We start from the raw sequence: 25,691 nt of genomic DNA on the forward strand, positions 1-25,691 counted from the left end.
GCCACCCAAACTCCCCACTCAGTTCATCAGCAGAAGGAGCTGTCTGACCCCTGCCCACGGGTGCCCCACCAGCTCCCAGCCCCGGAGCCAGCTGTGGCCATAAGCTCCTAATCTCTGCCCCATCTCCCATCATAAATGTCTCTGTGCAAGTCCTGGCACGACACTGCCCCAACCTGCCCCCCGCTGCTCTGTCCCCGCCAGATTAAGCCGTCTCAAGCTCAACATGGTCCCAAACACTCGATTTTTACAGAGCCCTCTTATCTCCCAAAACTCGGAGCAATTCTGCCTTTTTGTCACCAGGACGTGAGCCATCCTTTCTCCTTATCGTTAGAAATTGCCGCCGCTTGATTAAGTCCCTGAACGTGCAGCTTTAATTGACCTCTCCTTCTCCTGGAGTATTGTGCTTTTTCCCACTGCAGGGCCACAGTCAGCCCTGGCTGGGTCCCTGGGTGACGGAGCAGGAGTGACGTAGGGGCACAACAGAGGGCTGTGACAGTGCGAGGCATCTTGTGGTTTGTGTGTATTTGGGAGAAAACTGCAGTCCTGCAGCGTCTGCTGGCCCTCAGGCACAGGGGAGCATGGACAGGGCAGCTCGGAGCATCCCTGGAGCAGCCGTCTCCAACCGCTGTGTCCCACAGCCAGCTCCCAGGGGAGAAGGGACCTGCTGGTGGGTGTGTTGGAGCCTGTTGGAAGCAGCCACTCCAGGGCCAATTTAGCAATAACAGAATCATGGAATGGTTTAGGTTGGAAGGGACCTTCAAGATCATCTAGTTCCAACCCCCCTGCCATGGGCAGGGACACCCTCCACTACACCAGGTTGCTCAAAGCCTCATCCAACCTGGCCTTGAACACCTCCAGGGATGGGGCAGCCACAACTCCTCTGGGCAACCTGTTCCAGTGCCTCACCACCCTCACAGGGAAGAAATTCTGCCTTAGATCTCATCTAAATCTCCCCTCTTTCAGTTTAAAGCTGTTGCCCCTTGTCTTATCACTACACACCCTTGTAAAAAGTCCCTCTCCAGCTTTCTTGTAGGCCCCTTTAGGTACTGGAAGGCTGCTAGAAGGTCTCCCCGGAGCCTTCTCTTCTCCAGGCTAAACAATCTCAATTCTCTCAGCCTGTCTTCATAGCAGAGGTTCTCCAGCCCTCGGATCATCTTCATGGCCTCCTCTGGACCTGCTCCAACAGCTCCATGTCCTTCTGATGTTGGGGACCCCAGAGCTGAACGCAGCACTGCAGGTGGGTTCTCACAAGAGCAGAGCAGAGGGGCAGAATCCCCTCCCTCGACCTGCTGCCCACGCTGCTTTGGATGCAGCCCAGAACACGGTTGGTTTTCTGGGCTGCCAGCACACATCATCGGCTCATGTTGAGCTTCTCATCCACCAGCACTCCCAAGTCCTTTTCCCCAGGGCTGCTCTCAAATCACTATTTTCCCTTAAAAAAGAGAATTCCCTACAGGGTGTTAATCCCTGCTCTGAACAACCCTCCCAGCTGCAGTGCCTTTGCACGAAAGCACCCAGCTGCCCTGCTGCTCTCGGCTGCTAATTCCTGCACGGAGGCAAACGATTTGGAAAGGCAGATCTGGGACCTCGAGAGCAGCAGGGCTCCGTGCCGGCTGCCCACATCACCCAACACTGCCTTCCTGCACAGCATGAGGCAGGGAACAAAGACCCACCAAAGGACCACTGCTGCCTTCTCCAGGCCCCTGTCATCCCGCGGTGGACAGGGCTGCCGGAGGGTGGAGCAGGGAAGGATCCCAGAAATGCCAAGAAGCTTTCTGCAAAGCAAAGGCCATGAAGACAGCTGGGGACTGACAGGTCAGTGCTCCAGGTGGGATCCAAGCACCTTCTCCAGTATGTGATGCCACCATCACGAGAAGGTTTCAAGGACTTGATTTTATAGATGCCTAAATAAATACATTGGAACTGATAGATAAACCCACAGCACGTATTTATCTATTTTGCAGGGGGAGCGGGATGTAATTAGATGGCAGCATCTCTCTCAAGGCTATCCCCGCTGTAATTCATGCCTTGAGGTGGCCGCAGAGGGGAGGAGGAATAAAGCAGGTGCCAGAATTGATGGGCTGCTCCCAGAAGCTTTGTTTTAATTAATTTGCAAAGAGCTCCTTGTAGAAGAGCAGGCAGCTCCTTCACAGCCTCCTTCCCCCTGCTGCTGCCCGTGCTTTCATGCTTGTGCTGCGTGGGGTCCGGGGCAGCGGGCTGAGCCCAGGAGCCCGTCCTGCTTCTTCAAGCCCCAGGCTTTTTGGTTAAAGTCTGCAGAAGCTGTTGCTGGTTTTAGACAGGAGGACTTTTCCCTCTTTGATGGCCGTGGCATGGGCAGGTGTATTTGTCAGGGGTTTCCCTTTTCCCCTTAATTGACTTTCTGCTTGTTCCTGCTGCCAGGGGTCAGACAGGGCTTTGGCTGGACTTTGCCGAAAGTCCACCCGAGATGGCTGGTTACCAGGTGCTGACGCAGTGCCCTTCCCCTAAGATATACGGGGTTTGAGAATCGGGTTTGCGACCCAGTCCAGTGCAGGACAGCGGGGCTGGGACGGGGCTGGGGCTGTGTCAGCTCCAAAGCTCTTCCCAAATAAGCAGCCTTGTGATGCTAAACTGCATTTGCTGGATCCAGTAAGGTGACGCTCAGCAGCTCAGTGCAGAATTTGGGGGCAGCTTGGCTGACATGGAGGGATGCGTCCCTGGCCAGGACACCGCGCCGACTGACACAGAACCCTCCAGCACCATCAAACTGCTGCATCTGGTTTTTCTCTCTACCTCCTGGGGAATGCAGATCTGGGTGACCTTTGTGGCTGGTAGGTTGCAGTTCGTGCGCGCTGCCGTGGCTCTCTGCCCTGGTGGGATGCCCAGGGATGGGGCTTTGCCTCAGGACCTACTTGCTCTCTCCCCTTGCAGGGTTTGTGATGGGCAGCCACCTCCCTCGCCACACCTTCGGCTTCATCCAGCGCCAGCTCTTCCCCTACTACTTCCACATCGGCTCCGCTTGTGCCTTCCTCAACCTGACTCTGTTTGCCATGTACCACCCCAGCGAGCTGCTCAGTGAGGAACAAACGACCCAGGTAGCCTCCCACTTTAAAATGCGAGCTGGCTGTAGCCCAAATCCCTTCCTCCGCAGGGTCCCTCTCCACTCTGCTCTGCTGAGGTTGGTTTGCAAGCCACGAGAAGGTCCACACATGGCTCTGGTTAAAAGAAACCAGTCAGGATCCAGATTGCAGCGAGCCTTGTGGCTAAGAGGGGCTGGGGGAGAAATTTAATCCACCGTGCATGTGAGATGTTCACGGCAGGCTTTGCTCCCCCGCAGATCATTGTCTTCTTCATTTGTGTCGCTGCTTCTGTGCTGAACACGCAGTGGTTCGGGCGGGCCACCTCCGACACCGTGGCAGACATGCACCTCATCGAGCGCAGCCATGGCCTCGGCCAGGAGATCGGGCTGATTACCAGCAAGTCCTGCAAGCAGCTGCGTGCCTCCAACCCCAGCTACAGGCAGCTGTCCAGCCAGTTCACTCTCTACCACGCTCTGTCCTCCCTCTGCAACCTCTGCTGCATCATTTGCAATGGCTTGAGCTTGTACCACTTGGCTGCCCATCTCTCTGCCCTGTGACAACAGGACACGGCGAGGCCAGGGCTGGCTGGCCAGAACCAACGCTCTGGGAAAAGGGAACCGTCCTGCTGCTTTGGGGATTAAATTTCGGCATCCTCAGGTGGAGATGTTTTTTAACCATATTTGTGCATGGTACAGAAATTTAGGAATAGCAAAATGGAAATGCTTCCTTTAGAGCTGTTTGAATCCAACTCTGGAGTGAGAAAAACCTTCCATGATCTAAGCAGAAGTGTTTATGGCTGAAGAGCTTTTTAATGCCCCGTGCACTAGATGTGTCTGAAACTGCAGTTTATTTCTGCAATCACATAGAGATTGCTGAAGAGAGAGAAATGAGAGATTTAGAATTACTTCTAATTAAACGCTGAAATCTAATACAGAAGCACAGAAGACCCTGTATGTTGGCTTTATCAGTCAGCGTGATGGATAAGGTCATTATGTTTGGGTTTAAAATTACTGTTTGTCATTCTCTTGTAGTATTTCATGAAGTGAGAAAAATTATTGTCTTATTTATGAGGCAGAAGTCAGTCTACTTAAAATAGACAGGTTTATTTCTAGGCTGTATAGGACGACCAGTAACGTAGCAAAAGGGTCAGTAAAACACACTGCTCCGAACAAAGAGCTCTGCTTTACCCTGGCCAGCAGCAGAGCCAAGCGGTGAAAAAACGGCAGCTGCTTAATCCCAGGCAGGAATCTGACAGCATCCACTCGGCTGCAACAGGCAGGTATCTCCCCAACCCCCTGCTGTTAAACCCCAGCAACTCCAGCCCACCTCTAAGGAAACCAGTGATTTTCCACAGGTAAGTAAGTACATTCCCAGCTGCTGTTGTTTCAACTGCAGCCAGCGTTTGGCACCGCTTCAGGTTTATTTCAAAACCACATGCAGCCTATCAGAGAGGAGACCTTCTGCAAGCCAGCTGGATTTCTTTTTAAACAAATAATCCCCTCTGGTAAGCCCTTCATTCTCCTATGCTGCTTTCCTGGAAGTTTCCCCGCGTGCCAAGGTTATTTTTCCCCTGAAGTGCGCAAGGTATTTTTGTTCAAGCCGAAGTTTGCAGTCTGTAGCTGGGATAACAAACAGCAGCCTCTGTTTGTTCCTCGTTTCATTCTCGCTCGTTACAGCCGATGCACCCTCTTGCCAGAGAAGTACTTCTTAGAGAAAGGAGAACGCTTTACAAATGCCAAAACTGTCGGAGTCCCAGCCTTTACGAAATACCTGCGAAGATTAAAAGGAGTCCTTTGGCTTCCTTGTAGCTGGCCGAGTGTCAGGCAAAGTGAGTGACTTCCACCCAGCTCAGTAAAGACTGACCTCCCCGAGGCCAATGACAAGCTGCTTCGCCGATCAGCAGAGCCGTTCGTAGCCCCTACGTCTGAGGAGGAGTGTTTCAGGAATCAATTCTTCTCCCAACAGCTACTTCTAATTAAAACAGCTGTTAACTACCATCTCCCAGAGGGAGAATTCTTTTGGAACTGCCCTCGCAGCCTGAAGTCTGAGGGCTTACACCCGCTGCTGAGTTTTATGGGGTGGCAGTTCAGACACCATCCGCAGCAGCAGCGGACGCGGAGCTCTGCTCCCACTGCGACAGACCAGCCGCCAGCGCCATGCAGCAGGCTCTCTCCAGCAAGCTACAAGATGATGCAAGCTAATAGCACGGGCTTTACAATAACTTTTTGGCTTCACAGACAGCAAATTCTTCTCTCTAAATAACTGCACACCACTTTAAAGCCAGTTTCAGAGTGGAACTGTGCTGCATGCTGTGTTGGGGGCTGCTCACGCAGCATTATTAACAGTGAGAGTATTGTTAACCTTCAACATGCTCTCTTTATATGCTGCTGCTTTTTTGTTGTTGTTGTTTAAAGTAGCACTGTGCACATGGAATGTGAAACAGCTCTATTGTGCTGCTGCTTGTGTGTAGCCTAACTCCCCTTCACGACTCCATCCAGTCCTGGAAAGAGTCATTAACTTTTGGGGGAGGGGGGCGGAAATAAAAGTGTAAGTCACAAAAGCCAGAAAGAAAAAACCAAAATCCATGCAATCCCACTGCTTTGCACCATCCCTTACACTTAGGGATGCCAAGAATTAGGATGATTAAACCAGAGAACAAACTGCACTTAAAGAAAAAACTCATACTTTTTGCCTTCGTGCTCTCTCTGGACACGACAGGTAGAACCTCACCTTTGGTGCTGCAGCACTTGTAGCAACGTGTGTTCTGGGTTCAGCTCGTACATTTCTGCTCTTTCTTCATCTTCAAAATAGAGCTGAAAAAGTTTGGGAGGGTTATTAAATACCTAAGACACAGGAAGACAAGCTACTAAGCTGTTGGAAGTCAAGTAACAGCACAGCATATACTGACTAGAGGTTTACCAAACTTCTGTACCTTGAAGCAACTGTGTCGCATGCCAACTTCAGCAATGTAGAAACTGTTTTGTGTAAATTCCAAGTCTTCCCTGTATAAACCAGCTTAGCTTCTTATGGCAGTGGCAGCAGGAAGGCAAAACACACTGGCTGTTCCCGTGCTTTACAGAGAAGCAAACCAAACCTACAGGCTGCTTTTTAACCAGCAAAATGCAGCAACGGTATGAGCTAAAATGAGTAGGTTTAAAGATGTTTGAACAAAACAGAGTAGATTTAAGAGATTTGGATCCTGCAGCTGTGCCTTAGTCTGTAGATACACACAGAGCTGTAATTCCAGTTTTTAACCTGGCAAAAGTACACAGCCACTGCCCTTTTGGACCTGTCTGCTCACCGCGCCAAGGGCTGTGCTGTTGCCTGGCACATGTGACAATGAAGTGGAAAATAAAAAATAAACATCTGTATCCTACAATTTCTGAAAAATTCTCCAAACCTACCAGAGTCACAACTTGCACTCCATGTGCTAAAGTCTTAATAAATATATATTGTCTTGATAGGATTAAGTGTTTAAGCAGCACCAGTTAGTTCTGAAAATAACCTTTTTGGTTTTTAAAATATTTTCTCATTTGTATTGAGCATCTTCACAACAACACAGTGAAAAAACTGGCAGCCTAGCGCAGATTGATGGTCTAAATCTTAATTATCGTTACAAATATAGGGATATAAGCAATATCTATAAACCCCTTCTATCAAATACAATGTAAGTGGAAGACAAAAGAACTTTCATTTTTGTTAATGAATTCTGTATCCATCTCAGCACATCTGGAAAATGTTTGAGTTAATAAACGAATGTAGCTCTACAAATCCTTATTTCACATCTGTGTATGGTAAACAAGTCACAAAGCTATTGATTTCATACACTCAAAGCTGTTCAACCTCACTCCAGAAAAAAAAAAAACAAACACAACACAACAACCCTGAAATAGAAGGAAAGTCAAACCTCTCACCTCAAGATTGCTGGGAAGGTATTTTCTTTCCAAATCCCAAGGAGGTAACTCAGCAAACATCACCATTAAATGATCAATAAACCTAGAAGCCAAAATACACTTGATTAGCTTAGATGAAGTGTTCAGCTTCAATAATTTGTACAGTTGCATTTGCATGATGGTAAAAATACATTAGCAAATTACACAATAGACTTGAAAGTATGTTTAGATCACTAACAGTTTCTTCCCTTCAAACTCATCGCCTTCCCCATGAGACCAAGGCCCTGTTGTAACTCATACTGTTGGTTTCGAACTTGAGCAGTGCAACAGCAAATTATTTTTAACTTTTCATTTTCACACTGAAACAAACATGTCAAAAGAAACACCCTGCATTTCATCTAATATCGATTTTCCTTCTGCATGGTCCCACTAACACCATACTTCATCAGATCAGAGTGCTCAGAACATGCTTGTGTGTCAGAGGCTTGTTTATTTTGGTACTTCAGGAGTGCTGGTGGCCAATTTGTTCTAGGAACCTGTTTTCACTTCCTTTGGTCATGAAAAGGTGTAGTGGACACTACCATGTAAGAACCATGACTTTACTAATCTGCTTGCACTGTAATTTTAAGTTCTAAACTTATTAGTAGAGCTGAGGAATACATGTCTCCCCACAAAAAAAAAAAAAAAAGGTACAGATTCCAAGTTTGTTTAACATTGCAAGATCAGAGACCGAGGTTAACATCAAGAAAAGTGGAATTCCCACCTTGCCAGTCACTTGCTTATAGTCTGAAAGGCGTGTAGCACTTCGGTCAGGCCTGCTGTAAGCCCTAAGGAAAACTATGGGGTCACTGGTGGTCACGAGAGGTCCCTTTTGGAAGCTTTTCATAATTTTTAAGTTTAATCCTCTTTCCAAGAGCCTGTATTTGGAGACCTTTGAAACAGCACCTTAATGAAACTTTAAAATCCATGCATGCAGATGGGCGCTGGTATTACTGGCCACTGGTCTAAGCTTGCACTGCAAGCCCCCTTAATCACACTGGCTAGATATGACGCATTTCTCTGCGCTATAAATTTCTCCAACGACGAGATTTTGGCCCTCATCTTTTAAAGCGGCATTCATAAATCACAGAATAATTCAGGTTGGAAAGAACCTCAGGAGGTCACCTCGTGTGACCTGCTGCTCAAAAGCAGGGTCAGCTAAATTAGAAATCCAGAGCTACTTCATTAGCATGGCAGCGTTTCACTCGCTGTCTGTTCTCATCTACTCAAACATCTCCTTTATGCAAGAACGTTGCTGACAGTGCATCTACCTGGAGTTCTCATGGAAAGCCGCGATGAAGTCTGTTTGCTCGTGCTCAGGGTACAGAAAGAGGACAGGCCAGTTCAGCTTGCCATCAGCATCTAAGTGCACCTTTGCCCCCGTGGAATTGTCAGCCTGGAACCCATCTAAGGATATCTCAGCCAGGCCATCTGACACTTCCTCTTCTTCATTTGAAGGCTCAAGAACCAGCTTGATATTTCTTTCCTGGAGGTAAGGAAGCAGGGGGATGGGGGGGCAAGCCAACCAAAATCCAAACAGGTATGGTGAGGAGAGAAGAAGCAAAATATTAGCAGTCAGTAAAAGGACAAATTACGTCATTCTTATTAACGAGTCAGTTCTTAAACATGCCACCAAAAGCCCTCCTAAAGTATCAGACTCAGGTGACCGGTCTTCCCAGTAGAATCCAGACCCCTCAGTCAGACACCCGGACTCCTCATAAAACAGATGACGAGAGGTGGGAATCCAGAGGAGCCCGCATGCTGAGAGAAGGGCCTGAGAAAACGTGGGGAAAGGGATGCATCTGAAATCCCGTTCTTTGAGACCTAGCAGGCATAACTTCAGGGTGCAACTACATGCACCGGCTCCTGAGAACACCCACTCTTTCAGAAAACCGTAGAAAGCTCACTCTTTTCTTTAGAAAGCCAACTGCAGAAGAGAACAGATTTACGTAATAGCTCAAAATATTTTAGCACAGCCCAAACATTTGCCAAGAAAGGTAAAGATCCAGGACTGATTCTCTCCTCCACCCTACAGCATGGTTATCTTCTAGCCTTCCTCTGAAGCAATGCCCATCAGCAGCAAAGAAAGCAAGGTTCATTGGGCCAGTGTGATGCTGCAGCCCAGCAGCTAGAGCCCTCTCTTGGATGCTCAGTCCATCTCCTAACACTGGGTTTGTATTTTGCATTAGTTGTTACCTGAAGCACAGAAAACCTGGGAGCTGGGGCTAGAGCCATGCAGACAAGGATAATCATGGTTTTAACTAATTTTTTTGGCTTTTGCCCTGACAAGCCTGTGTATGAGAACTACCTCTTGGAGACAAACAAGAGATCTCTTAAAAAAACCCCAACAAAACCAACAACAAAACATACCACACAGAACCAAAGCCCCTCACCGACTCACCTTTATTGCTGCAAGCAAAATTTCCTTTTGACGCTGCTCTTTCTTCTCCATCACCTTTGCTTTCCTTGCATCCCGCTCCTCAGCTCGCTACATGTAAGAAAAGGTTGCAGCACAGTCACACACAATAAGTCAATGCCCATCACTGCTCTACCCTGCCAATGAGTGGAGAAATCAATTCAGAGCTCCAGGAAGGTCCCCTCCAGCTCCTTCCCCTACTCATCTCAATAACACACACCACGTGGAACCACCACTCAGTTCTGTTTGGGGATATTATACTACACAGAAACTTGTACAGAGCACTCTTCAACCAAGGATCCCAAAGTGCTTCTTGACAAAAAGCAGGTGACAAGCATTGTAGACGCTAGACTGCCTTAATACTTACCTTTAATTTGTCAGCTTTAGCTCTCATTTCCACAAGCTTCTTCTCTGTTGAATCTATTCGCAAGCCCTCCTCACACCATGCTATTGCTTCAGAGAAATTCTTTAGCTCCATGTGACAGAGTGCTCCTGGAAGGATTAAGATTTTAAGTTTCTACTATTGGACTCAGTATAAAACTAGTACACAAACTGGCGGCTATAAAGACAGCATTAGCTCTAGTGCTTTCAAGAGGCATAGACAGCCTATTGTCTTGCAGACTTTCAGCAGGTCAGTTGAGAAAAAAATCTAAAATATTTCAGCAGACCTCATATCGTTTGCTCATCCAGTCACAGGATTCAGCAGAATGATGCTAGAAGTGTTTGTTACAAGAAAAATTTTATCATTATCATATCGGTTATGGTCTTATAAGGAAAAAATAAAGTGGCCATTTCCACGGAGTGAGAAAGGCTGGGAAAAAAAAACAACAACAAAAACCAACCAAACCCCAAAAACTAGTATTGTGGAAATCAGCAAAAGTTAAGCTGTGCTCTACAGAAACAGGTCCAATGCCTCTTTGACATCTGTCTCCTCAGGAGATATAGAAGCTGAAAAGCAAAGAGCAAAAAGATAGTGTTTCAACTGAAAATCCAAAGCAAAACACAGAGCTTTGCTTTGGGGAGAAACAGCAATAACAACACAAACAACAACAACAACCACCAAAACAAGAGAAGACATCTGGTACAGTAACTGCTTTAATTTTCTGAAATGAACGGTGTTCTGAAACAAAGTATGAACGCGCAGTCACATTTAACACACAAAAATAGGCAGCGAAACAAAGCTACATCCAACAACAGTCTGTTCCAGGGTTTGTAACACTGACAGCACAACAGGCAAAACTAACACGTGCAACACTGTTTTGGAAAGATGTTCCTTGCATGGCTTGCGGTAACATGTGCTTTAACCCTTACCTCTTACGATTGCTTTGAGATGGGTGGGCTTCAGCTTTTTCGCTTGGATGGCATCACTGAGAGCAGAACGGTAGTTACCTATAAAGCAAGCAACACTGCTCAGAACCTTTCATTTCTACTTAAAATCCAACCAGATCTGAAAGTGACCAAACAGCTTATGCGGAGACCCTGTAACTGGTTGTTTCTGCAATCCCTGTGCGGTGAGTGGGGGACGAAAGAGCAAACCAGGAGCAAGGACTGGAAGGACGGGAATCCCTCGGGCAGGGAACAGCCCCGCTCCCCGGCCGGGGCAGGACGGCCGACGCCCCCGTACCCAGATGGAACTGCGCGGCGCCCCGGTTTGTGTGCAGCACGGCGTTCAGCTCCGGGTCCCCGCATTTCTTCTTCAGCCCCTCGGAGTAGGCGACGACGGCTCTCCTGTAGTCCCTCTCCCTGAAGTACTCGTTCCCTTCGTTTCTGTACATCCTGGCCAGCTCTGCGGGGGAAGGAGGGGGGGGGGGGGACACGGCCTGAGCGGGGGGCGCAGCTCCCCCGCGCCCCGAGCCCCCTCCCCGGCCGGGGCCGGAGGGGCAGAGCGGCGGACTCTCCCCACCTGCGGGGCCCTGCTCCTCGTCGAAGAGGAGCGACTGCAGACAGGCCAGCTCGGGCTGCCGCGCCGCGTCGATCTCGGCCGGGCACCGCTTCATGAACATGGGGATGGCCTCCAGCTCCTGCGGGCGGACACACACCGGCCCTCTGTTGAGCACGGCCCGGTTCCCCGCACCCCCCCAGGCCGCGCCGCCTCACCTGCTCCCACGTGTCGGGGTGCAGAGCGCCCCGATACCGCGGCGCGCCGCCATCCGACCCGGCCTCCGCCATGCTGCTGCCCCGCCCCGCCCCGCGCCGGCCGGCCGGCCCCCGCGCATCAGGCCCCGCCCCCTCCGCCCCGAACCCCGCCCCCTCCTTCCCAGGGCCCTCAAGCCCCGCCCAGCACCCCCAGACTCCGCCCCCGGCCCCGCCCCGGCGCCCTCAGGCCCCGCCCCGCGCCCCCAGACCCCGCCCCCTCCGCCCCGGCCCCGCCCCGCGCCCCCAGACCCCGCCCCCTCCGCCCCAGGCCCCGCCCCGCGCCCTCAGCGCTCTTTTTTCCCCACGGCATTTCTACCGCTCCGAGGCTGCATTCCCGACGGTGGCACCGTCGCCACCCAAGCCCGGCAGATCCAGGCGTCCCACCAGCCGGACTGACCTGCAGGACCGGGGTGCGGGTGCCCGACACCGTTCTTCACCTTAATTCCCGCAGATCTGCAGCGCTATGACGTTTCCAAGGTCAAGGAGGCTCCAGAGTTCACCGTTTTGCTTTAATTACGATTAGCCTCCACCTTCATGGAACCTGGGCATCTCCAAAGAGGAGATGAGAACAGAGGAAAGGTGACATCCTTTCTCTCCCTCTTAAAGTCTCTCCTGCTGAGAACTCAGCATCTGGAAAGGGGAAGGGAAAGCCCTCCTCTCTCCTGTCCCCTCTCCTGCAGCCTCAGGCCATGGCCAGGCTGTCTGCCATGAGCCGGCAGCCGGGGCTGACCCCGCCAGCGCTCCCACAGCTGCACGAGGCGACACGCACCCCTAAAAGCGGCTCGTGGGGGCCAGTAGCCACAGGGAGAATGCCCCCAGCCCCAGAGGGGAACGTAGGCTGACTCCAGCTCAACCCCAGCACCCAGTGGGGTTGCAAGACACGGTGGCCAGCTCGGACATGAGCTGGATTCAGCTTCGCTCACCCAGAGCCACCGCTGAAAACCCGCAGGTCCTTGAAAAGGAACCAGGGGTGTTCAGATCAACTCAGTGCAGCAAAGACGAGAGATTCAGAGACAAGGATTTTAAGAGACTTGCACTTTACTCAGCAACTCAATGACACCTTCCTTGGTGAGGAACAAAACCTCGCCGGTGTTCTGATTCCAGACCTCAAAGACCGGGGGGTCCTCGCAAACCCTCTTCCCGGCTATGACCACGTAGGGATAACCCAGCTTGTTGGCATCCTTTAGCCTTTTGCCAATGGTCATCTGTGTCCTGTCATCCAGCACCGAGTCGCTGGCGAGGTGGGGCAGCGCCTCGGTGAGGTCGTCATACGCCTGCTCCAGCAGCGCAGCTCCCTCCTTCTCCTCCTTGCTGCCTCTCTTGGGAGGAATGAAGCAGAGCTGGTAGGGCGCAATGAGGCTCGGCCAACGGATGCTGTCCTCCGTAGAGAGCACCTCGATGGAGGCTGCCAGGATGCGAGTGACGCCCAGGCCGTAGCAACCCATTTCTGCCAGCTGGGGTTTATTGTCCGGGGAGTAGAAGACAGCGTTGGAGACAGAGGAGTACTTGGTGCCCAGATAAAACGTGTGCCCCACTTCGATCCCTCTGGTCTGGGTGAGTTTTTCCCCGCACGTGGGGCAAGACGTTTGTTCCCCGTTCAGTGTTTCCACATTGGCCGCAAAATGTCCCGCAGGGCACAGCACCAGCCTGTCCTCACCGATGTCTGCCGGGAGCTGGAACTCATGGGACACGGTGCCGCCAATGCTGCCCGTGGCCGCCCGCACCTTGACGAAAGGAAGGCCCAGGCGGTTGAAGAGGCTGCAGTAGGCGCCACACACCAGGTCGTAGGTCTGCTGAGCCGCCTCTCCGGAGGCGTCGAAGGTGTACATGTCCTTCATGTAAAACTCCCGGCTGCGCAGCAAGCCGAAGCGGGGCTTGGGCTCGTCCCGAAACTTCCTGGTTACCTGGTAGAGGCGCAGCGGGAGCTGTTTGTAGGACAGGTTGCTTTGAGCGGCCACCAGCTCCGTCACCGCCTCCTCGTGCGTGGGGCCCAGGCAGTAGCCCTTGCCGTGCCGGTCCGCCAGCCGGAAGAGCTCTGGCCCCATCTGGTCCCAGCGGCCGCTGGCCCGCCACAGCTCCGCCGAGCTCAGGCTGGGCATGTCCAGCTTCTGCCCTCCCACGGCCTGCATCTCCTCGTCCATCACCTTGATGAGCTTCTCCATGGCGCGGACGGTGGGCGGCATGTAGTAGTAGCAGCCGGGGCTGGAGGGGTGGATGAGCCCCCCCTGCACCATCAGCTTCTGGCTGCGGCAGGTGGGCTCCCCGGCCCTGCCGTCCCCCTCTGCCTCACCGCCCGCCTGCAGGTTGAGCGGCTGGAAGAGCTGCGAGAGCAGCAGCCGCTTCGCCCTGCCCGGGCCGCCGTGCCGCAGCCTGCAGCCGTGCTGCCGGGTGCGCGGCACCAGGAGCCTCCATCTTCTCAGCAAGCCCTCCATGGCGGTGCCGGGGCGGGACAGGGGGTCGGTGCTGACCGCACGGCGGGGGCAGGGGGGGCGTTGCCCGGCCCGCCCGTGGGCACCGCGCCCACGGCACCGCGCACGGAGCTGCGCGCGGCCGCCCTGACACCTGCACGGGCACGCGCGCACAAGAACACGCGCGCGCCCCCCGGTATGTACCGGCGCCTCCCGCACGCGCGCGGACACGCGCGGACGCAGCACGGGCGCACCTGTACACCTGCGCGCGCGCGTGCAGGGGCGCGCGCACAAGCACACCCGCACCCCTGCCCGGCCACACGCGCGCGCACACGCTTACACCGGCGCGCTCCACCCGCAAGGACCGCCGCGCGCCCCGCCCCGCCCCGCGCCGCCGACACAACCAATGGGAACCGCAGCCCCCTGTCACGTGGAGGATCTCAGCCGCAGCCGGCCGGAAGCGGGAGGTCAGCGAGGCGGGGCCGGGCCCGGGGGCGGAGGGGGCCGGACTCTATGGTTACGGCGGCGCCTGGGCGGCGAGTCGGGCGCCACCTGCCGGGACGGCGGTGCGGCCGCAGGGGCTCACCCGGAGTCTCCCGCCCGCCGCGGGCCGCGGCTCCCCGCGGCTGCACCGAGCTCCCGTGGCCGGACTGCGTGACAGCGGGGACACCCGGGGCGGTCTGCCGCCTGCCCGGGACCGCAGGCAGCCAGGCATGGGCAGGGAGTGGCGGTGGATGGCCATCAGCGCGCGGGACAGCAGGGCAACAACGGGGCTCTGACAGGGCGAGCGCCGCAAGGGATTTGTCTGTTCCTTTTGTAATGAACAGCGTTTTAGAAAACCGTGAAGGTCCTGACGGCTCAGCAGAGACACAGCCGCTCTGCAGACCCTGCCGCCAGCGCGGGGGCTCAGGGGAACGCAGGCCACCATGCTGCCCTTGGAAGGATCAGCCTTCTTCATCTCAAGCAGCGGCTTCGCCAGCTCCGTCCTCCCTCCTCTCCCCGTGTGGTTGTGGCAGACCGCCCTCAGCTCCTGCTCTGGGAATCTCTCCTCCGCTTTCTTAACCTACTGCTTCATCTCCGGCATCAGCGTCTCCGTCTTCAGCTTCACCTGACCAAAGAGCACGAGCAGTGGCTCCAGGAGGCACTGCAAGCTCTCAGCGGAGCCCGCGTCGTCCAGTTTGGTGGCCTGCTTGAAGCACTCGATGGCGAGTGTCTCCTGGCTTTTAAGCCCTAGGCGTTTGCTCATGAAGAGCTGCAGTTCGGGGATGGTATTGCCCAGGTCACTGGGCTCCATGGCTTTGTCCAGGAATGCCAAGGTGCTGTTCAGTGCCATTTCATCCATCAGGAACTGTTCTTACATGATGTCCATGCTCATGTAATAGTAAAAAATAGTAAATAGAGAGTGGAGCAGGACAAAATGGGGCTGTTAGGAGAAAAGAGAGACCAATGGCTGCCTCCAAGGATGACATTCCCCGTTGGGCTCTGGGGAGAGGAGTAATGGAGCATGGCTGACCTGCTCTCAGCGCCATGTCGATAGTGTTCATATAGTGTACAGGGCTGGAGTTGTGCTCCCATGCTTGTGTCTAACATCTCCCACTGCTTGGCTCCAGGCGGCTCTTCACTCCTGTAAGTTCTCTCAATCCTTCCCAGCTAAGGGAACCGTAGCAATCCCTCCGTTCCCTGTTCCTGCCCTGTTCCTGCCCTCAGCCCTGCTGCACCTCACCATTTCCCTCGCACCTGGCTGAGACTGAGCCCAACAGGAGGTAGAGGCAGCCAAGGGCCAGTCCCCTCAGTCTTTGTGGTCTAACTTTAGGGCTCAGAGTTAATGAAAAACCTGGGGACACTGCAAGGAGCTCCCTGGGATCTCAGGGGTTTGATGTGCCCATCCTCACCTGACCCATGCCTGGCACAAACAAACCTTGAGGACTCTTTCGAGGTCGTTTTTAGCATGCATGAGTTTCTTCTGTCGGGCACTGGGCTCTGTCACATCTTGATGTGTTCCAAGATCTTGTAGATACATCTTCATGTGGACCCGGAGACCAGAGGAAACTCATCAGCTTAGTCCCCAGTTGCAGGATGGATGACGAAATGATACGAATACAAACCACTAGCACGCATCAGGTCAGCAACTTGGCCATGCCAAGCTACACCAGAGAGCCAGGCCAGCTTGCCCAGCCCAGGCATTGCAATCTCCAAAGCGTGACCTCATGGTTAGCAGTGCTGGGAAAGGCAGTGCAAGCCCCTGAGCCGATGCTCGTCCTGTTGACCTTGGCTGTAAATTTGGTTCCTGGTGATCATGGGGTCCTTGAAAGCAACCAGCCCATCCGCTCCCCCTTCCAGGCTCAGAGATGGGGGCAGCGTGCCCTAACGTGTTCAGAGGTTGAACCGTTTGGCCGTAGGAATGTGCTTGAAGAAGGGCTGAAAAATCAAAAGCCTTTTCCTTATGTCATTTCAGCTTTCTCCAGTCAAACCTGGCAGACAGACAGCACCCGGCGCCCAGGGACCACCTCCACACTGCACTTTTCAGCCTCCTCCCTCTAGCTTGAAGTTAAACATCTCTGAAGAGCAGTTGTAGGCACATATTAAAGTACTCCACTAGAGGAGGAGATTTCATTTCTCTGAGCCTCATTTTATGGGGAGTTAAATAATCCCGTTTAAATACAAGGAAGTAAGAATGAGTCCTTATTTTATTTAAAAATGGGATAAAAAAGAAATCTTCATGATTCTTCTATAGTGGGAAATACTAATGTGCACTCGTGTTTACAGGAGGCTGGAAATGGGCAAAATCAAGGGATTAAAGAGCACGTTTTTTATGCTCCTGAGTGATTTAGGATCATTAAATCATTGAGTCAGTTCTGTGCAGTGACTCAGCATCCTGTAAATCATTGCCCAGAGAGACCTGGGGCAATCTTTCCGCAGCTCAGTGCCAGAGCCAGGATCTGGCCCAGATTTCCTGGCAGCCACGTAGCAACCTTCACTCCCAGACCAGCGTTCACCGATTTCGTCAGGTAATTACATCTCCCTACATGTTTTGCACCACAGCTAAACAAGCAATACCAAAGCCGTCTGAGAGAAGCGCTGTGGCTGTCCTGGCGGCTGGAGGAGCAGGACCTGCCCACCCCTCGGACACCCAGCACCCACTCTGTGGCCCCAATTCTACCTGTGCCTGGGTGCAGTACGCCTGCCAGTTGAGCTGCAGGTCCTGCAGTACCTCCAGTGCCACACTGCATGTCCCTTTGCCCAGCTCCTGCTTGCCCAGGCAGTGGTAGGCTTCTGCCAGGCGGTTCAGGACGGGAGGGTTGTCTTTCACCGTTTCTGTCGCAGAAGTGAAACACGTTTCCGTCAGGGACTTATTGCCTGCTGTGCTGATCAAAGGGACAAAAACATCTTGGATTGATTCACCGGGGCGGTGTTTTAACCAGGAGGGTCTGAGGCTATTCAAGAGACGCGGTCTGTGGGCAAAGCTGATATTAAACTGACGGACAGGACTGAATGCAGGGCGAAGCTCGGGGGTTATGTGCCTGAAAGCATGTCTATGCTCCTTATTTTTTCCAGCTGTGCTGGGGGAATCTAATAAAGGCACTGCTGTCCCTGCAGCCTTTCACCGAACTGCTCGCCTGCTGCTTTGCCAGGGGCTGATTTATGCCGCTGCGGCCAAATATGTGCCCTGAGAGGCGAATGCTCTGTACATGGTAGGTCCAAGGGTATCATCTCCCATCTGGGGCCTCCCCTCTTCACCCCAGGGGCTTTCCAGGAGGAAAAGCACTGAGGACGGGAGGAAGGTGAACGAAGGACCAGGATTGGTCCCTGGTGCAGCAGCACTGGGTATAGCACCTTTCCAAAGCAAACGAGGGGGTCGGTCTTGGAGAAGCCACAGTCCTGGATCCCCTTTGAGGGGATTTCAGTTTGGACTTGGGGTGTTGACACAGAGAGGTGGCACATCCCGACCCACCCCGGACAGGCTCTTGTATATACACAGCTTGTAGGGTCTGTGAGCCCGCAGTGCTGGCTTTCACACCTGGCTGACCAACTTTCCTGGGTACTTTCATTCCCTCCTGTGACATTACTGTAACTGCATGGCTGCGGCACAATGTTTTTATGTCCAGCAAAGTAGTTGCAGGGCTTGTCTTAGGTTGGCTCCTGGGGAAGTTACTGGGGGGATATAAAATTACCAGAAACCCCCTGCACTTTGGCAGTTACCCAAGGTGCAGGCATTCCCAGGTAACCCTTGGGTGCTCTCAGACAGCTCCTCCTGAGCAGACAACACTTTTGAAAATAAATAACACTGATAAAAATGTAGTAATTAAATCAATCAGAAGAATGCATATCATCATCTGAGGTTCAGGGCTACCTTGGATATAGCACGGAGGAGTGGGATGTGGAGCAGCAGATCCCCATGTCCATCTCCCCTAATCACCCCTCTTCATCCGGCTGCAGAGCCGGCACTGCTGACGGCAGTGCTTCAGCTCAGGGGGAAGCATCAGCTGGGCCAGAGCAGAGAAGCACTCCCTGCTTAGTCACCTGCCCCATTTCCAGTTCAAGGAGATAAGGAAGAGGCACAAACTCCAGGTAAGAGCTGGGTTTCATCTGCTGGGGGTAAGAGGTGCAGGCAGCGCTGCCCAGCCCCATCCTTGCCCTCCCCACTCTCCTCCCGCAGGAGGAAAGGCTGGGCCCAGGAATGTACAACATCAGGGACTTTCTGCAGGATACACGGCCCTCCAGCCTCTGGGGGATCTGTGACACAAGGGAGCAGCGGTTCAGAGATGCCCACAAGATCCACCACACCCTGACACGGAAGATGCACCTACTGCCTGCAGAGTGGCGTCAACAAGGGGCTGTGGTGGGTGGCTGGCCCCAGCCCCTGCCAGCCCTCCTCAGGGCATGTCAAAGCCTGCCTGTGGTGGCCATCACACCTTGGAGGTGCATTGTCCTGGTGCCCTGAACCTGGATGGGGTTTCTCAGTGAGCTGCAGCATTGCCAACACATCGCTGTAAGGATGGAGAGCTGCCTTATGCCAGCATCTGTCCCGCTTGGATTTTGCTCTTTGACTTTGCCTGAATCCTGGAAAAACACCGCCATGCAGCAGCATTTGGGGAGCAAGCGGGCTGCAGGCACCATGCAGGAGAGCAGGATGGTGCCTGTGAGCAGCGGCAGGGCTGAGCCCTCATGGCGCAGGACAGATGGGGTGGCCCAAGAGACCACCGACAGCGGAGCCTCTCGTGCTGCTCCCTTGTCTCAGCAGAGGAGAGGCACTGAGCCAAGCACTGGCACTCTCAAGGGTTTGCTGGACAAGCTGACATTGAAGGAGAACAAGGAGAAAGGCTGCCTCAGCACCCTGCCAAGGAACGTGGACTGCCCCACAAAGAGGATGCTCTGGACCATGCTCAGCCCATGTCTGAGGGAGGCGGTCAGTAGGAGCACGGGCGTTGGCACTGGCTAGTGTCTCTGGCATCCCTGGTGGTGCAGCAGGTGCCTGGGGTGGGGATGCATTAGGCCCTGGGGGAATGAGAGGAAGGGAGGGGAGGACGGCTCTCTGACATTACGCAGCTCTTTTTACAACCTAACTGAAGTGTAACAGGTTTCCTCTGCCCAGTGTGTGATGGGGCCAGGCTCCTACAACCCAAAACCCGTTGGGAGATCAGCGTACTCCAGCCAACCCCCATTCTGGTTACCTGCCAAGAGATCTGACAGAAAGCCCTACCTCCTCTTTACTGGGAACGAGGTGAGTGAACAGACATGGCGGTGAGAGAGGGATGCAGGAACCGTCAGGCTCTGAGCTTCCTCCATGACCATCCCTAATCCATTACCAACATCCCTGGGAGAGGATGAAACTCTTCTGAGCCAAAGTAAGGGTGGGCACCACCACCAGCTTCAGCCAGGTAAACGTTAGCTGTGTCCACTGAACAGAGCAGCACCCCAGCAGAAGTCCCGCATCAGGTGGCTCTCTGCGATAGAAGGGCAGACTCACCTCAGGAGGTGCTTTTCTCCCTGCGTTCATTATCAGAGAAACCTGGGTGACCTGGCCAGATACCCATCCTTTAGAGAGGAGATGAGGCCCTCCCTGAGTGCTGTTATTCTTGGCCAGAACAAGTTGCTAAAGAATAAACGGTGAATAAAGGCCCACGGCCCAATGTCCTGCCAGGTCAAGGAGAAGATGCCCCCTGCATACAGCAGCACACTGAGCACCCACCGGTGAGCATGTGCTGCCCGTAGGCAGGTGAGCTGGGCTGGTGCTGAGCAGAGGGGCAGGAGCTCAGCAACAACCACGTTATCTGTGCCTGCATCCTCAGGCCTTTGCCCTTTTCAAGGGATGCTCAGATAAGCCCATTAGTTTTGCTCTGCATGAGCTGTGAGCAAGCGGATGCACTTCATGGATAAGGGCAGCTGGGTTTGAGTCCTTTAGGTGCCAGGAGCAACTTGTATCCTCCCAGAAAGTCGTATTCTGCTGCTTGAAAGCCAGTTTTAACTCTGGCAGCATCAGTAGCACGTTGCAGAACCAGTGCAGGTAGAAGACCTTCCCTTAGTACCCGTTGCTGGAGCTGTACTCATCTTTGCAGCTTCCCCACAGAGAACCAGAACAAAGCCCAAAGGGCTCAAAGCAGACAGGGAAAGCTTCAGTCTGAAACAGTCCACCTTGGCTAGCGATGAGAAGCAGGCTTCCACGTGGCTTCTCTCCTTTATCCAGCTGAGCAGGGAACAAGCAACTTGAAAGAGGCCAAGGATGAAGACATCTTCGTAATTGCTGGGGAACTTGACGAATTACATTTCAGTGGGGAGGTGTTAAAGGGCAAGCCGCTGCCCGAGCACTCACACACCGTTCCAGGAGTCCCACTCACACCACCCGACACTTTAACTGCTAGGACCGGAGCCCCTTCGCAGCGGGCGACTCCAGTGAGCTGATGGGCGCCCCTTCTCAACACCTTGCTCACACACACGCTCACTCCTGGGCTCTTGCTTTTCCTTCAGACTCAACCTTAGGTTTCCTGTAGTCTCAGGCTTTGAATCTTAAAAAACCCTCACAATTTATTCAGTTGGTACAGCTGGAAAAACAGCTCGAGCTGGGTGGCTCCGGAGAGGGACTCCAGACAAAGAAATCCCTGGACAATTGTGCCCTTTACCACCTCTGCTCTTCCTGTGCCCTTTTGGTCCAATGGTGATTTCTGGTCTGGGGTCTTCTAACACTTTACTGGATTTTTTTCTCTGTGTCCGGGCAGGCAGGCTGTCAGCTGTTCTTACATTGCCGAGTTGCAGCTTCTGCTGATGGTTGTAGTCTCCTCGTCTTCTGGTACGGGCTTCTTGCGCACCGGCTTGCAAGTAGAACGTGGGAAACTGAAGAAGTCCTAGACTTAGGATAAACACTACTTAGCAACAGCGAAAACATCCGTGTGTTGTCAGCGCTGTTCTCACACTAATTCCAAAACGCCGCATTGTACCAGCTACTAAGAAGAAAATTAACTCTGTCCCAACTGAAAGCACGTCTAGGTGAAAGTCACAGCTTGTGGCCTTGGCAATGGATTCCATTTGAGCTAGAAAATGTCTACTACAATAGAGGTTGTGACACGGCAGCCCCTCACTCCAGTGAGCAGTAGGTGGCTGGTGAGCGTGCTTGAGCTGATCGACTTCTTTATGGTGTGATGAGAACTGCTCATGAAGGGGACTGGCTGGGCTAACACCGATTATGGTGTCTTCTCCTCCCTCCCCTGCAATACAGGCTCGGTTTGGTTAAGATATGCCACATATCATTGTATTTTTTGCAACTGAAGGCCTGGCCACGTGAAGGCACTACCTGGTTTTGCCCCACTCACATCCCCCATGCTGCCTCTGGATGGGGAAGCACATGAGACCTTCTCCTTCCAGGACCCTGTAGGTGTTGGTCGCTACAACATCACCAAGCATGAAAAATACCCTCAGCAGATGAGATACCAGTCCCTGTACCGGCGTGGCGCGTAGCGGTACCCGAGTGACTTGAAGCGGGATGCCTGCCTGCTGTAATTCTGACAGACAAGGGGGCTGTAAGCGGTTTCACACTGGCTTACAGGAAAATCATCTTGAGCAGCTCTGGAGAGACCGAGCACGTTACTGGCACTACAACTGAAATAGGATGATTGTGGAGTTAAAGCACTGGGTTGGGACCAAGAAACACTCGCCAGCCCCACTGCAGGTTCCCTCTGTGGACAGGGAGGTTGGTATTGCTGTACCTCTCCCCTCCCAGGAAAGCAAGAAGACCTTCGTGCTTCCGCACCGCGTAGGGGTAGCGGGAGGGTTAAAGAACTACTGATTCTCAAGGCACTTCCCAGATGCCAAGGTGGTGGTTGTATCTTGTGAAATGGAATTTGCCCGCAGCAGAGGTGTAGGCAAATAGTTTCCATCCAGTTAGAGGAGGCAGCCTGAGAAGGAAATGGGAGGTGGATGGATAATCAGTCTTTCTGGACTCATTCCCAGTGGCAGCACTGGACTGCTCAATGGCCTCAAACAAAAATCACCTTCTTGGGCTGTGCCTTGGTTTACCCATCTGAGGAAGGAAGATAACAAAGGCTCACTTTCAACCACAAAGGGCTTTGCAATCGCTAGTGTGAAAACCCTGTGAAGCAGTTAGGAGCTATACTAATGAGAGACCTCAGGATAGCCCTCGGCTCTCACCTTTGCTGGTGGCCAAGATTAGCAAACTGCTGCGGTGGCACTATGGGCTGGCAGCTCTGCAAAGGTCTGTCTTGATCTCCGGAGAGCAGTTAGGAATCGGTCTTGGCTGAACATAACTCGGCAGCTTTCAGCGGGGCAGCCAGAAGTTAGCTATCCTATGATGGGGAAGCAGAATGAAATCTAGCTTTAGTATTGCCCAGCTTTGTTCGTCTTGCACTTCCAGCAGGAATAAAAAAGAAATCTGAACAGTGAGCAGGACTTGGAATTCAAATGCATCTCTCTGATCAAATAGCACCAGCTCCAAAATCACTTTTCAAGCTACAGCTGTGCTTTCTAGGGAACAGGCACGCTTTTAAGAGCTCTGTTCACCTCCATGCTCATTAAGACTAATGAGATTAATCCAGCCAATTATTTGAGCCCACTGAATCACATCCTTTTTCCACAGCGAGCAGCTCAAGCCGGTTGTTAAAAATAACTGGAGTGATTTGATTTCTGCTCCACGTTGTCCAGATACCTCCGAAGATACCTGTGATAAAATCCCTGCTGTTCTCCAGACATAAGATGGTGCTGGGAAGCCCAAATCTGTGAGTAAACGGCAGGTGCAGCAGCAGATGAGATGGGGTAGATGAAAACGCAACGTGATGATATGCAAGTCGAGATCAGAAACAACTCGAGTCTTGTTCTGTGGCAATAAAACTCTCTCAGACAATCAGCAGTCTCACTTTTCTGTTGAGTAAGTCATTATTTGCACCTTGGCCTTTATAAAAAGGACACACCTTGAATTAACAATGCAAATGTTTATAAGCAGCTGGAGGGAATTAGGGGGAATTTAGTGTCGTCGTTCCCCATTTTGTAGGATATTAAAACCTAGAAGTGACAGAGAAAGTGAAAATGAGGAGAGAGCTGTTATCAGTGGCAAGAAACATAAAAATGTGCTGAGAGTATGCTGGTTCACTTAGAGTTAACCATTATGAAGTCTTGTATTAGTGTTTAGACCAGACTGGAATAATTAAATCTAGGTGTAATTACACGTTAGTTGTGGCTGATTAAGTATGCTAATTAATCTGCAATTATCCTTTGGTGGGGGAGATAACTGAACACAGGTAAAACTGCAGTGATGGAAGGAAATCCTGCTGATTGTTCTAGAGGAACAATCTGCACTTTCAGAGGGGCTGAGGCATTTGATAGCCAGGATTTCAGGAAAAAGCTTGGGAGCTTCTCTCTGGGAAGAGAGCATTGGAAGAGGATGCACCAGCTGTGACTGAGGGAGGAGCAGGAACACCTCTGACTGAGCCTACAGAGCTGTTGCAAAGGTGTTTTTCAAGGAAACCAAAGATGTGGATGTGAAACTCCTCAGGCTGAAGAGGACACTGAATCCTCATCCTCGCTTCTGTGGCTGCTCGCTCAAACCAGGGCTTGGATTTATTAGTGCAAAGTGAGAAGAATGAAGTAGCTAGCCATGTCAATGGCTGTAGCACCTAAATCCGAAATGGGGTTTTGTCCTCCTCAGACAAAATGTCATCATGAAGGAAAGAAGTTAGGGGAGGGGGAATCAGGATAATTGGTATCATGAGGCTACGTGGGGACATAACTGAAGGGTTAAGGCTCAGCTACATGATGTTTGTTTTGTACAGGTGTGCCTTGGGGCAGAGATAAGTATAGACTTTTAGACTGGAAGACATTCCTTCAAAGCTATTTGCAGCACTAGGCTCCTCATCTCCCAACCACCTCGAAATGCCTCCAGTCTCTTACCCAGACAGCGTCTTTTTTCAGTAATTGCTGACCATTTGTAACAATACAGTAAGCATGAGAAGCAATAAACACAGCTGTTGAAAAGTAAGTCATCATTCATACGCTGGCTAGGTCTTTATTTTAAACAGCCCATACAACCAAAAATTAAGAGCAACAGCAATTATGCATGTGCATGTCTGTGACTGATACTGATACAGTTACAGTACCCAATCACGTCATACAAAGTTTGCCAATAAATGAAGGAGTGAAAAAACAAATGCAGTGCATACCTAAAGATCATCAGCACATAAGTGAGAGAAACACAGCCCAAGTAAAATTATTTGCATATCCTCTAGCCGTTTTAACATCGCCCTTTAAAAGCTAACCAAACCCATTCTCGCTCTGTGCAGATTATCTTACAAGCACCGGGCTCAATCGTAGCTTTGCCCCAGAGACACGGACACGACTCTTGTGCCGCCTCCCTCGCACGGGCAGGAAGGCAGGTTCACCCCTGAGAATCAGCGTTTGCCTTCCTGTGTACCCCAAAGCCTCGAAACGTGTAGCAGATGCTCCTGGATCACTGACACAGCTCCAACTGCTGCCCGGCTGGGTGCCCTGGGCAGCGCTGCAGGCGCTCTGCGTTGGCTGTGTCTCCCCTCGGCAGGTGCCCCTGCTACCCGTCCCCTGCGCGGGATTTTACGGGGTACCTTCTGTGCACACGATCTGCCCAACGTGCATCGCTGAGTAACAGGCCAAACTTATTCTTGTTACTGCTTTATCATTGGTTTCATCTGGACCATAAACATCCATGTATCAATAAATAAAATCATTGGTTTAGCACTCGTATAAAAATCACAACGCTTCCCACTAGTAACTGTTTAAAAAAGTTCTTCATCTCACCCCTGATGCAAGCCTCAAGAAAACTACTTTCTTTTCCCTCAAGCTCAGTAAGGTTTCAAGTAACAATTTAAGGTACTGCTTGGACAAGACATGGGCTTGGTCTGGAACTCCGTTTCTGGCTACAGGGCCAAAACGTTTCCACGCTTCTACGCTTGACCATGTGAAGCTTGTGACTGCGCCGTTCTCACCTGCGAGCAGCAGAAGAGGAACTGAACAGCACTTGCTGTTGATTTCCTCTCCAGGTGACTGAAACAGCCCTTTTACAAAGCCTATCAATCCAATCCAGCTAAAACAAAAAGGAAAAATGTCACTCAAGTCAAAACCAAAGCCTGTGTGTGTCAAGAATCACAACAAGAGTTCTTCTTATCCACAGCCACTTGCTCTAACGAACCTCGTATAAACAAAGCCCTGACGTCCTGTTCCTACTCGCCAGGAAAGAACAGTCTGAAATAATCCATGTCTTCCTCCA

At 52.1% G+C, this 25,691-nt stretch overlaps 3 protein-coding genes across 3 annotated transcripts; 1 reads left to right on the top strand and 2 right to left on the bottom strand.

Moving 5' to 3' along the window:
- Positions 1–2,680: 2,680 nt before the first annotated feature.
- TMEM205 (transmembrane protein 205) lies at positions 2,681–3,616 on the top strand. The gene is made up of 3 exons (XM_009977835.2): positions 2,681–2,810; positions 2,911–3,074; positions 3,317–3,616. Exons 1-3 carry the CDS (start codon positions 2,681–2,683, stop codon positions 3,614–3,616), a joined length of 594 nt encoding a protein of 197 aa, XP_009976137.1.
- A 525-nt stretch (positions 3,617–4,141) lies between these two features.
- Positions 4,142–11,576, bottom strand: TTC4 (tetratricopeptide repeat domain 4). Its single transcript, XM_086617275.1, has 10 exons — positions 11,505–11,576; positions 11,311–11,428; positions 11,032–11,193; positions 10,719–10,796; positions 9,775–9,899; positions 9,393–9,479; positions 8,263–8,477; positions 6,974–7,055; positions 5,790–5,872; positions 4,142–4,829 (listed from the first exon to the last, which is right to left on the bottom strand). Exons 1-10 carry the CDS (start codon positions 11,574–11,576, stop codon positions 4,730–4,732), a joined length of 1,122 nt encoding a protein of 373 aa, XP_086473401.1. The 3' UTR covers positions 4,142–4,729.
- Positions 11,577–12,565: 989 nt separating this feature from the next.
- PARS2 (prolyl-tRNA synthetase 2, mitochondrial) lies at positions 12,566–13,975 on the bottom strand. Its single transcript, XM_086617764.1, has one exon. It carries the CDS (start codon positions 13,973–13,975, stop codon positions 12,566–12,568), a length of 1,410 nt encoding a protein of 469 aa, XP_086473890.1.
- Positions 13,976–25,691: the final 11,716 nt, after the last annotated feature.

This window comes from Tauraco erythrolophus, chromosome 10 (assembly GCF_009769465.1).
Source record: "Tauraco erythrolophus isolate bTauEry1 chromosome 10, bTauEry1.pri, whole genome shotgun sequence".
Classification (NCBI taxonomy): domain Eukaryota; kingdom Metazoa; phylum Chordata; class Aves; order Musophagiformes; family Musophagidae; genus Tauraco; species Tauraco erythrolophus.